Source organism: Narcine bancroftii, chromosome 4 (assembly GCF_036971445.1).
Source record: "Narcine bancroftii isolate sNarBan1 chromosome 4, sNarBan1.hap1, whole genome shotgun sequence".
Taxonomy (NCBI): Eukaryota; Metazoa; Chordata; class Chondrichthyes; order Torpediniformes; family Narcinidae; genus Narcine; species Narcine bancroftii.
Window position 1 is genome coordinate 75,953,976 of NC_091472.1, and position 13,398 is coordinate 75,967,373.

The 13,398-nt window shown below is 42.2% G+C and overlaps 1 protein-coding gene across 1 annotated transcript; it reads right to left on the bottom strand.

The window, feature by feature from the left end:
• Positions 1-4,901: 4,901 nt before the first annotated feature.
• LOC138759872 (peptidyl-prolyl cis-trans isomerase NIMA-interacting 1-like) lies at positions 4,902-5,490 on the bottom strand. Its single transcript, XM_069930395.1, is given in 2 exon segments — positions 4,902-5,439; positions 5,442-5,490. Coding segments are annotated over 2 exon segments (477 nt in total). The 3' UTR covers positions 4,902-5,011.
• Positions 5,491-13,398: the final 7,908 nt, after the last annotated feature.

Consider the following 13,398-nt stretch of genomic DNA (forward strand, 5'->3'; position numbering starts at 1 on the left):
ACAATGAATTTTCTTGCTCTACAAGCATAAAATAACTTTCCTCTTTCCCCATCTTAACCTTTCTGCTACCAATATCCTTATCAATGCTAATGGTAATCACTTACTTAATTGCTCCAATGTTTTCAGGCTGGCCTCCCTTTTGGCAACACCAACAAAAGACCATAAGACATTGGAGCAGAAAAAGGCTATTCAGCACATCGAGTCTGACCCACCTCTTAATCATGAGCTGATCCATTTTCCCACTCAACCTCACTGCCCAGCTTACTCCCCATAACCTTTGATGCACTGGCTAATCAAGAACCTATCAATTTCTGTCTGAAATATACCCCATGACTTGGCCTCCATAACCACCTGTGGCAATAATTTATACAGATTTACCACCCTCTGGTGAAAGAAATTGTTCTGCATCTCTGTTTTAACTTGGCACCTTTCAATCCTGATGTTGCATTCTCTTGTCCTAGCTTCTCCCACCATGGGAAACTACCTTTCTACATTTTCTTGGTCCACTCTCATTGAAATGCTCCCAGCTCACTCCAAGTTTAATTCAACTTTTCAACTGTGCTTACCCACCTAGACTTAGTTTGGTTCTGCCAAAGCTTCAGTTTGTAACCTATTCTCATTGCTAATTTCTTTCATGGACCACAACTGCTCCATGTTAACCACCCGCCCCCACATCTCCACTATGCAACTACTTCCACAACTTCAAAGCCACCTACAGCTTTTAATTCCTTTGTTTCTGGTTTTATCCACTCACCTGACTTGAGTTTCTCCACCAATAGGAGCTTTATCTTTCAGTGCTGGATGCTAACTCTAAACTGGTTCACTCTTTAAAGCTCTCCTCCTGTTCCACATTTAAAATACTTACCCAAGGTTTCCATCTATCCTGTTAGCACTCTTTCTGGCTCACTGTGAAGTGTTATCAAATATTTGTCTGGTAAAACTCCTGTTAATGTATTTAAATCAATGCAAATGATGGTGGTTGAGGGACCAGGTTAAGTACAAAATATGCCTATTTATCAAGGTTTCCAGGAAAGATGATGAAGGAAAGGAGGTGGATGTTGTCTACATGGACTTTAGTAAGGTCTTTGACAAGATCCCACATAGAGGTTATTCGGGAAGGTTCAGATGGTAGGTATTCATGGTGAAGTAGTGAGCTGGATTCAACAAAGGCTGGATGGGAGAAGAGGCCTTTGACTAGTGGTGGTCCTTAGGGATCGATGCTGGGACCTTTGTTGTTTGTCATCTATATCAATGATCTGGATGATAATGTGGTAATTTGGATCAGCAAGTTTGCAGATGACACTAAGATTGGAGGTGTTGTGGACAGCAAAGAAGGTTTTCAAAGCTTTAAGAGGGATCTGGACCAGCAGGAAAAATGGGCTTGAAAATAGCAGATGGAATTTAATGCAGACAAGTGTGAGGTGTTGCATTTTAGATGGACAAACCAAGAAAGGGACACTGAGGGGTGCAGTAAAACAGAGGGACCTGGGAATACAGATTTCCCTGAAAGTGGCATCACAGGTGGATAGGGTTGTAAAGAGAGCTTTTGTCATATTGATCTTCATAAATCAAAGTATTTAGTATAGGAGCTGGGAATTCAACTATGGTAACATTGTATAAGATATTGGTGAGGCCAAGTTTAGAGTACTGTGTACAGTTTTGGTCACCTAACTACAAGAAAGGTATCAATAAGATAGTGCAGAGAAGATTTACTAGGATGTTCCCCAGATGTCAGGAACTGAGTTACGGGGAAAAGTTAAATGGGTTAGGACTTTATTCCCTGGAGCATAGAAGAATGAGAGGAGATTAGATAGACATATTTAAAATTATGAAGGGGATAGACAGAGTGAATGTAGATAGGCTTTTTCCACCGATGGTAGGTGGACAAACCAGAGGGCATGGGTTAAGAGTGAAAGGGAAAAGTTTAGGGGAAACGTGAGGTGGAACTTCTTCAGAGATCGGTAGGAGTGTGGAATGACCTCCCAGCTAAGGTGGTGAATGTGGCTCAATTTTAACATTTAAGAAGAATTTGGACAGGTATATGGATGGGAGAGGTATGGAGGGCTATGGACTGGGTAGGGGTCAGTGGGACTAGGCAAAAAAAAATTGTTCAGCACAGACTAGAAGACCCGAAGGGGCCTCTTTCTGTGCTGTAATGTTCTATGGTTCTGTCGAAAATACAATGATAGAAGTTGTTTTGCAAGCAGACCAGTAGACATCTTGTGCATAATACAAGTAAGTCACAAAACATTGTTGCAGATAGATCAGTTTGTATTGAGCAAAAGCATCATAACTTTACAATTTTGGGCTTCACCAGTCTGATAATGGTGGGAAAAATTGAACCAAATAGAATTATGCAATACCCAAAAGTGCTAGAGAAACTCAGAAGGTAACATAGTATCTATCAAAAATAAAGAATAACCACCAATTCAGACCGAAGCCCTTCGTCAAGGTATGAGCACCTCAAGAGGAGGAAAGTGGAGGAGGAGGGGAAGGGGGAGGGGAGAGGAAAAGAAGAAAGGGGCAGAGGAGGAGCATAGGCTAATGTAAGAGATCAGAGGTGAGTAGAGGAAAAGCTGAGAAGTGGGAGGCGGAGAGGGGTGGGAGCTGGAGGAAAGGAGGCAAAATGATAGAGATACACATGAAAGGGTAGCTCTCAAAATTACTCAAAGAAGAAGAAAGCCAGAGCAAAAGCAGGGTGGATGCTGGGTCTCATGGCTTCTACCATTCATATAACCATATAACCATTTACAGAGCGGAAACAGGCCATGTCGGCCTTTCGAGTCCGCACCAGTTCACCAGAACAACTCCACTAGCTCAAACCTCCCACTCACCGCCAATAACCCTTCAAACCCCTCACCTCCATGTACTCAGTCACTGAGTATAATGAAGAGATTGTACTCACAAGTATTTAAATAGTTAGGGATTGATTAGAGATTGTCAACATGGCTTTGTGTATGGTAGGTTGTATTTAACCAATTTTCCAGAGTTTTTAAAGTTTACAAGGAAAGTTGATGAAGGAAAGATTGTGGATTTTATCTACCTTTGACAAACTCCCACATGGGAAATTAGTCAGAAGGGTTCATTCGCTCGGTATTCATGGTGAAGTAGAATTGGATTTGACATTGGATTTATGGAAGAAGCCAGAGAGTAAATTGGATGATTACCTCTCAGACTGAAGGCCTGTGGCATGCCTCAGGGATTAGTGCAGGGTCCATTGCAGATGGTTCTGGACCAGCAGGAAAAATGAGCTGCAATTTACTGTCAACAAGTGTGAGGTGTTGCATTTTGGAAGGACAAACCAAAGTAGGATATACACAGTAAATGGGAGGGCACTGAGCACTGGGCACTGAGGAGTGTGGTAGAATAAAGAGATCTGGGAATACATACACATACAGAAAAAATAAATATTCAATCAGAAATAATGTACTGAGTAAGAGTCCTTAAATGAGTCTCTGATTGTTTATTGTTATTCAGGAATATCATGGTGGAGGGGTAGCAACTGTTCCTGAACCTGGGGGTATGAGTTTTTTTTGGTGACATTGAGTGCAAGGTTGTTGTTGGTACACCATTCAGCCAAGTTTTCAGTCTCCCTCTTGAATGCAAACTCATTGCTCCTTTTTTATACAGCCCATTACCGTGCTATCGTCAACTAATTTGTAAATGGTGTTGTTGTTGTAGTGAACCACACAGTCATAACTGTAAAGTGAGTAGAACAAAGTACACAGCCTTGTGGTCCTCTGGTACTGATGGAGATTGTGGAGCTGTTCTTGCCAATCAGCGTTAAATGGGGTCTGGAGGTGAGAAAATCCAGGATCCAATTACACAGTAGGATATTGAGGCTCAGATCTTGAAATTTGTTGATTAGTTTTGAGGGGATGATGGTGTTGAATACTGAACTGAAGTCAATAAAGATCATCCTGATGTGTGCATCTTCACTGTTCAGGTGTTCCAGGGTTTTGTGCAGAGCCAGTGAGATGGCATATGCTGGAGACTTGTTGCTGAGGTAGGCAAATAAGAACAGATCCATGTCGCTGCTCAGGCAGAAGCTGATTGGCTTCAACACCAGCCTCTTTTGTTTTTCATGGAATTTCTTTATTTTGACTTCACCAGACAAATATAACCTTGCATTTCCCGTGACTTCAGTATCTTTTCATAGCTTCAGTGCACTGAACTGTTCAAAAAAGAAAACTCGCATACACACACAAGCTAACCAGCCGAGAAATATCTCCGCAATAGAAAGGAGCAAAGTTATTCTGCATTCTCTCTTTTACTGGCAGTTCGGATCTTTCAAAACTGCACATCTACCAGTACCTTGTGGAATAGTTAGGGGTGGGAAGTATACAACCACTATCCAACACAACTGTCAATAGTCTTAAGACCAGCAGAAATGCTGTACAGTATATCAAGAGCACAGCAGCAAAAGATTAAATAATTAAACTATTCTCCACATATAGATGCTTAACCATTTCGTGGAAGTTGTAAAGAGCCCCAACATGGCTACAAGCAATAGGTTTACAAGGGGCTAATTCCAATAAAAGATTAAGCACATATACCCAATAAAATTTTGCATTAGAGTAACCTGAAATAACTAAAGCAATGCCAAATGAAGATATGAATGCTTAGCTCACCCACATACTCTGTGCTGAGAAAATGAACATTAATTGTGTCTAAATTAAGCCTGCATTACTCCAATAAAATTTAAACAGTCTTTAACACAATGTATACCAGAAGCGCTACAACAGTGTAACGGCAATACAGTTCAGACTGGCACTAACCTGTACACACCCTACATATTGGGACTGCTGCATAGAGACAGAATTATTTTAAATAATCTGTTATTTTCCTCCTGCCTCAATTGCCTGTAAGCAAACCTGGACACATGGCTGAAGACAAAAATTGTTAAATACTGGGAGACCAGGAAATAGGATGCAAAGTGGGTGACTTTCCAGAGAGGTCTTCAGCAGTGGCTGGGTGATTCACTCTACAAAGACAAATCAATGGAGACACCTTAAGCAGTACGGAGGATAACATGAATACCAGAATCTGTAAAAACTGGATTACTCATTTCTCCAATCTTCAGAGAATAGGTGGCTTCCTCAAATGGTCTCTGCATTTGACCTTTGCCAAAATATCCCAGATCTCCCCCTTCTCTTGCAGAGCTGCAATCACTGTATTTGGATGCTAGACTTTCAAATGATACATCTCCAGATTTGATCATTTGGATGTACTCATTCAATATCTCCAGTGCCTCCTCTTTGCTGCATGTAATCTCCTCTTGACTCCAGGAGGATGGCCGGCGTGACTGGGTGTGCTTCACTAAGAGATGTGAGCACCGGAATTTGTCAGGCTCAACAGAACTATAATTCCCACTGGCTTTGTGACGTTCCCATGGGGTCTTATTAGTTATATGATTGAAGAAGTAAATATGACCTGACTGCGGCTCATCCGCTTCTCCCAGCTGGGGGGCAGCAGCTCCTCCTCAGCCATTGCTTCAGTCATCGCGATGCTGCCAACACTAGCCTCTTAAAACACTAATCATTCTGGATATGAGTGCCACTGGTTGGTTGTCATTTAGGCAGGTTACCACACACTTCATTGCCACTGGTACAATTAAGGCCTGTTTGAAATAGTGGGTACTACACCCTACCGGAGGGGAATGTTGAAGACACCTGTGTAAACATTTAGTTAGCACAGGCTTTTAGTACTCGGCTGGTTAACTCCACCTGGACTGAATGCTTTCCTTGGATTCATTTTCCTGAAAGCAGCCCACATGTCATCTTCGGAGTAGAAGTTCATCAGTTCATAAAGGATGTGCAGTGGCTCTTCCTTGTTCTGGAATAAAAGGCATTCAACTCATCTGGGAGTGAAACTTTGCTGTTTCCTATTGCACAGGATTTAGATTTGTAGCAGCTTATGCCATTTGGGCCCTGCCACAGCTATCAGATATTCTTCGTTGTTTCCATTCTCGTCCAGAAACTCCACTTCACCGGAGAGATGGCTTTCCGTAAATCGTACCTGCTCTTTAAGTAGAGTTCTAGACCTTCAGACTTCAATGTCTGTGATCTACCTCTTAGCAGTGTAAGAGATCAGTAACACTGATCATTGTGAGAGATCAGTATCACTGATCTAAAAGAAAAGTGAGGATTGTGAGAGATGAGTAAAACTGATATAAAAATATGAAGATGAGGAAACTAATATAGATATATGGGTAAATGAATAAAGCCAGTATGAACAGGATAAGAAATGGATATTAGAATGTAGGAAGTAGAGTTAGTCTGAATAAGATAAGGGTCTTCTAGCCCTAGATAGAATTAGCAGGTTTTGCATATGTAATTAGTAAGCCCTAGACAGTATTAGCAAGTTCTACATATGAAGAGGTTGTAGCCCTGAGAGTTGGGAAGGTGTGAATTAGAACAAAGACAGGTTTGTGAATAAGGACAATGAGGATAATGACATGATGAGACACCAACAGGATACCCCCTGGTAGGCAGGTAGGCAGGCAGGATTGCCTAATGCCAAACCTATCCAGGAGGCAGAAGAATGTAAGGGGGGGGGGGGGGGGTATTCCTATACTGAAATAAACTGTATAAAAGTTGGGTGAGCCCCAGTGTATGTGTGTATTCCCATGGTAAGGGGAAGCACCCAACTGTGCATTGTTGTATAATAAATGTTCTTGTTCTTTGTTCTCAATTTTTGTCTCGAGCAATTTCTGTGAAGGTACTTCTGTTTCTAACAAATGGGGGCTCGTCCGGGATCCCACTCCCTCCACTGACAGAGTGCCCGACCACGGGGGTAGGTGCACCCCAGCTGATTCAGCTGGACTCACGGACGAAGGGTGACTGGTCAGTGGATGAAGCGAGTGATATCCGAGAAGGGGCATTGTTAGAAATTAAAGTACCTTTAAAGAAATCGCTCGAGACCAAAATTGAGAACAAAGAACATTTATTACAACAACAATGCAAAGTTGGGTGCTTCCCCTTACCCTGGGAATACACACACATACTGGGGCTCACCCAACTTTTATACAGTCAATTTCAGTATCAGAGTGCCCTCCCCCTTACATTCTTCTGCCCCCTGGATGGGTTTGGCATAGGTAATCCTTCCTGCCTACGTGCAGTTTCAGTACACTTGGAGGACCAGGGGGTATCCTGTGGGTGTCCCATCATGTCATTGTCCTTATTCACACCTTCCTGATTCTCGGGGCTACAATCTCTTGGTATGCGGAGTTGACTCATTCTATCTAGGGTTGGCTAATTTCATATGTATAAATCTGTGTATGGTTAGCTAATTAGATATGTAGGACTTGGTACTTCTGTCCAGGGCTAGGAGACCTTTATCTGATCCAGACTACCTCAACTTCCCACATTCTATTGTACCTTACCATTCCTTTTCTTAGTCTTATGGTCTTGTCACAAAGACTAGAAGATTCTTATGTTAATCGTGCTGACTCTGCTTTCCTGCATCCTAACCCCCAAGCTTATCCTGTTTGTACTGGTTACAGCCATTAACTGATGAACTTTAGTTTCTTCCATGTTCATAATTTTAGATCAATTTTCCCATCTCTCACAAGAACAAACAACGAGAGGACGTTAAGGAAGCGCGCTAGAACTAGCTACTGGATCTCAGTAAGAGAAATTTTACTTATCTGTTAGTATGGGAGGTGTGAGTAGTAAGGAAGAGAGTCCTAGTGAAGAATGAGAGGATCAGATAACCAAGCAAAGTCCGTTAGGATTAATGTTATCTGATTGGGGTACGGGGAGAACCCGTGGGAAGGACAAACTGACCATGGTCAGGTATTGTTGTTTGGAATGGGTTAAAAGCCCGATTAAGGGGAGCTCTGTATATTGGCCAAAGCTCAGATCCGAGGATGACTGGATGTGTCAAGCATTGAACATCTGGTTCTATCAAAACCAAAGAGATAATCTTGAGAGCAGGGAATATGCAGCCTGCTGGGTCAGGGGATCGTTTGATCAACTGGTTTTGAATGAAAAGGAATGCAAGGACAAGAGAGATGAGGAACCTTTTGTCCCTGAACCACAAGGATGGGATGTGTTACATTCCCTTCCTCCATCTTATGTTCCTCCTATGCCGGCTCCTATCTCCACCCCCCCCCCCATGCTCTATCCTTCTGCACCTTCCCCTCCTCCCCCACAGCTAGAGAAAAGAGAAGAAAGTAGGAGTGTTACCACCTCTATTGACAAGAGAGAGAGACGACTTTAATTCAGAGCAGTGTGAGACCCTCCGGGAAGAATGGGCAGAACCCTTTGATTCATTTCCCAGAGAGCAGAAACCTAGACATAATAAGCCAGAAATTAACTGGATGAGACCTTTACGGGAAGTTCCCATGGGAGGGGGTCTCGGTTTTGTAAATGTGCCCCTGACTATCCGGAGGTGCGTAATTTTAAGAGAGAATGCCCAATGCAAGCCAGGGAGACACGACCTTACACACTGATGTGTTGGAATATAGGGGTTAATTAATCATAGAAAATATGTACAATATATGCTTATGTACTATTCAGTTTGTATACATGAATCCAGTACTATGTAACAATTTAATATTTACCTCATGGTGAAGGGAGAGTAATGTAAGTAAGGGGCAGCCACAGTATGTAGCAAAGTTGGCTGATTACAGTAGGTTTAGAATTGTGTCCTCCCAAAATACAAAAGAGAGAATATGTATGAAACAATTTAGTAGGAATGTTAAGGCAAAAGGAGGTGTTGATTAGTTAGCACAAACAAAAAGAATTCTGACAGAGACTGTCAGAAACAAAGAGAATGGAATCAGTAAGAAGCTAAGACAGAAGGAGGTGTTTAGTAGAACAGAAGAATATGGCCAGATGAGAACAAAGAAATAATTAGAAATATCTGGGATATGAATTGATTTCTGATCAAAACAACAGGATATTCTGACCTTGAGAATTAAAAAAAAGATGGGAGCTCTACACCCCAGATAACTGCAGAGCAGGAAATTACTTGTGATAAATCTCATGCAAGAAATCTAGCAAAGAAAGCCAACTTTTGTTCTGTATGATAATGAAATCTAGCAAAGGAAGCCAACTTTTGTTCTGTATAAGGTTGAGCTATCTAAACTGTAGAGACTGGACAGTAGAGGTCAATCTTGGGGAATAGCTCACTGTGCAGGTGACCTATGAAGTAATGACTGAACCAGAGCTCTGTTAAGCTTTATTCTTATGCTGTGTAATAAACTGATTCTCCTATCACTTCATTTAACAAACACGCTGAACTCAGACGACACATAGACTAAATTAAGGGTAGGGTAAAGCCAGTCCGACAGATGGAAGCAGATTATGAATAGGGGGGGTCACGGTTCTCAGTCAATACACACCGTGGGGCTGCACGGAGAACCATTGGTAAATTTAAGCAGAGGACCCCACAGTGACAAGATGACCTTTTTAGTAGATTCTGGGGCAGCCCGGTCTAGTATTTTACAACCACCCGAGGGTGTTAAGATAGAGGGGACAGTGATGATTTCGGGAGTAGGAGGAAGAGACTTTACAGTCCCTGTATTAAGAGATGTAAGAATACAAATGGGAGAAAAGGTAATAACAGAGGATATTTTACTAGTTCCCCAAGCTGGAGTTTGTTTGTTAGGACGAGATTTACAGGACCAATTGGCTATTGGCACCAGACCACAGGAATCAGGTATCAGGGTTCAATTGTATGTATTAAGCGAGGAAGATCGAGAACTAATAAATCCTGGAGTATGAGCAGAAAGAGGCAATAGAGGAGTGTTAGATATTCCTCCCCTGCAAGTTACTTTAAAAGATTCTGAACAAATGATTAGACGAAAGCAGTATCCAATTCTGATGGCTGGTCGAAAGGGGCTGCAGCCAGTAATTGACCAGTTAGTGAAAGATGGTATACTCGAACCTTGTATGTCACTTTTTAATACCCCAATTTTACCTGTCCAAAAACCAGACAGTACCTATCGATTAGTGGAGGACTTGAGGGAGCTGAACAAAATTATTCTCACCCGTCACCCGGTTGTACCTAATCCCTATACAATAATGGGTAAAATCGATCCCCATGGTAAATGGTTTAGTGTGATTGACCTCAAAGATGCTTTCTGGACAGAGAGCAGAGACATGTTTGCCTTTGAATGGGAAAATCCTTTTACTGGACGTAAGAATCAATACCGGTGGACGGTCCTTCCCCAGGGCTTTACAGAATCACCAAATTTATTCGGCCAGGTCTTAGAACAAATACTAGATGAGGCTCCTCGGAGAGAGAATTGTCAGTTGATACAATATGTTGATGATTTGTTAATTACGAGAAAAACTTACGAATTAGTTAAACAGTATACTGTTGAACTTTTGAATTTTCTGGAGAATAAGGGTCTCAGGGTGAGCGAATCCAAATTACAATTTGTTCAATCAGAAGTTAAATACTTAGGTCATCTGGTTAGTCAGGGAACTAGGAAAATAAGTCCAGAGAGGATAAGTGGTATTCTACAGATCCCCCCCTCCCAAGAATGCCCAAGAATTTAGGAAATTCCTTGGTTTAGTGGGATACTGTAGAATCTGGATTGAAAATTATTCTAGCCTGGTCAGATTTCTCTATGATAAACTCACGATTCTAGGGGGCGAAGCTGTTGTCTGGACAGAGGAAGAGATTAAAGATTTTAACTTGGTGAAACAGCACCTTATTAGTGCCCCAGTGTTGGCTTTACCCAACCTAAATAAGTCATTTGACCTATATACCAATGCGAAAGGAGGTGTAGCCACCGGAGTACTAACACAAGAGAGGGCAGGCTGTAGACAGCCAGTTGCTTTTCTGACAAAAGTTTTAGACCCTGTTTGTCGTGGTTGGCCAGAGTGTGTGCAAGCCATCGCAGCCACTGCTATTTTAGTTGAGGAAGGACGAAAGATTATGTTTGGTGCCCCGATGATAGTTCACACCCCTCACACAGTCCACAATATTCTCTTACAACGTGCTGGAAGGTGGCTCACAGACTCTAGAATTTTAAAATATGAAGCGATCCTAATGGATAGGAATGCTTTGACCCTGATTACGAATAAAGAACACAATCCAGCAGCTTTCTTGGTTTCTCCAAATTCTGACAATACCATAAATGAGTTAAAGCATGTATGTTTAGAGGTAATAGATTTACAGACCAAAATTAGAGAGGATTTAAGTGATGAGCCTTTATAGGAGGGTGAAAGGTGGTTTATTGATGGATCTTCTCGTTGCATTGATGGCACTCGCTATAGCGGGTATAGTGTAGTGGATGGGAAAGAAGGAGTAGTGATTGAAGCTGGTCACCTCCCCGGTCATTGGTCAGCACAATCTTGTGAATTGTATGCCCTCTGTAGAGCTCTCCAGGATCTAGAGAACAAGGTGGGCACGATCTACACAGACTCAGAGTATGCTTTTGGTGTAGTGCACACCTTTGGGAAGATCTGGAAAGAGCGGGGAATGATAACTGGAAAAGGACAAAAGTTGATCCATGAAAACTTAATTGTCTAATCTCTAGATGCTCTTACATTACCTGAGGAAATAGCTGTAGTTCATGTACGGAGCCATCAAAGTGGTGACAGTCCTGAAGCACAGGGGAACAGACAGGCAGATGCAGCTGCCAAACAGGCTGCGCTCATGGAGAAAATAGACAGGCAGCTGTTACTGCCCACCCCTGCAATATCCTATTCATTCTATTAAACCTGGTGATTGGGTATATGTAAAAGCATGGCAAGATCACCAACTAAAACCTGTCTGGGATGGCCCTTATTGTGTACTTTTGATTACAGACACTGCCGTGCGAATGAAAGAAAAGGGATGGAGCCACACCCAACAATTTAAATGAGCTGCTGAACCACGGACTAAAGACATTGATAATCTACCCTCCACCGGGCATGCTCTCCTTCATGCTTCTGATCTGAAAGTTACACAACGCCGGGAAAAAGTGGGTGACCTGCACACAGGTCCTTAGGCAGGGGAGCACCATAATGGTCAGAATAGCGAGTCCAGCTGCTGTAAGGGCTGTGGGTATCAGACTCCAGTTACCAATAAAAAGTCTAGTTCATCCCACACCGGACCAAGATTTCCATGTCTGAACCTGGGCATGGGAAGATTTTCAAACTCCTGAAGAACACTATAATCCAAAGGATGTATGTTTCCCTAATTCTGTCTAATGATACTGAGACTGCAGTTTGTTTACTGACCAGCTGGGAAAAAGACCAAGTTTGCAAGTAATACATTTCAGTTGAGAGCCCTAGATAGAATTAGCAGGTTTTGCATATGTAATTAGTAAGCCCTAGACAGTATTAGCAAGTTCTACATATGAAGAGGTTGTAGCCCTGAGAGTTGGGAAGGTGTAAATTAGAACAAAGACAGGTTTGTGAATAAGGACAATGAGGATAATGACATGATGAAACACCGACAGGATACCCCCAGGTCCTCCAAGTTCACAGAAACAGCAAGTAGGCAGCCAGGATTGCCTAATGCCAAACCTATCAAGGAGGCAGAAGAATGTAAGGGGGGGGGGGGGGGGGGTATTCCTATACTGAAATAAACTGTATAAAAGTTGGGTGAACCCCAGTGTATGTGTGAATTCCCAGGGTAAGGGGAAGCACCCAACTTTGCATTGTTGTATAATAAATGTTCTTTGTTCTCAATTTTTGTCTCGAGCAATTTCTGTGAAGGTACTTCTTCTAACAGCAGTTCCTGGATTTCATTGTTCAACCATGGTTTCTGGTTGGGAAAACCCTTGAAAACCCTTGGTTGGGAGACACACTTGTCCACAACTGTTTTGATAAAGTTTGTAACAGCTCTGATGTAATTATTCAGATCCTCAGTTGAGTATTAATAAGATAGAAGGAGAGCAGAGAAGATTTGCTTGGGTGTTGCTGGTACTCGAGGAGCTGATTTACAGGCAATGGTTAAACAGGTTAGGACTTCATTCCCTGGAGTGGAGAAGAATGAGGGGAGATTTGATAGAGGGAAACAAAATTATGATGGGTATAGATAGGAGTAAACACAGTTGGCTTTTTTCGTAGAGGTTAGATGAAATAAAAAACAGAAGACAAGGGTTAAGTGTGAAAGGGAAAAAGTATAAGGAGAACATATGGTGGATTTTCTTCACACAGAGAGTAGTAGGAGTGTGAAACAAGCTGCAAGCTGAAATGGTGGATGCGTGCTCAATACTAACATTTAAGAAAAATTTGGACAGGAATATGTATAAGGAGGGGGATGAAGGGATATGGACTGGATGCAGGAGAGTGGAACTGAGCAGAATAATAGCTCAGCACAGACTAGAAGGGCTGGGTAGCTGTTTCTATGCTCTAATGTTCTATGGTTCTGCAGCTCCAAGTGATAGATTTTAAGATAAAAAGGGAATTAAGGGATCTGGGGTTCAAGCAGCAAAATTAAACTGAGGGA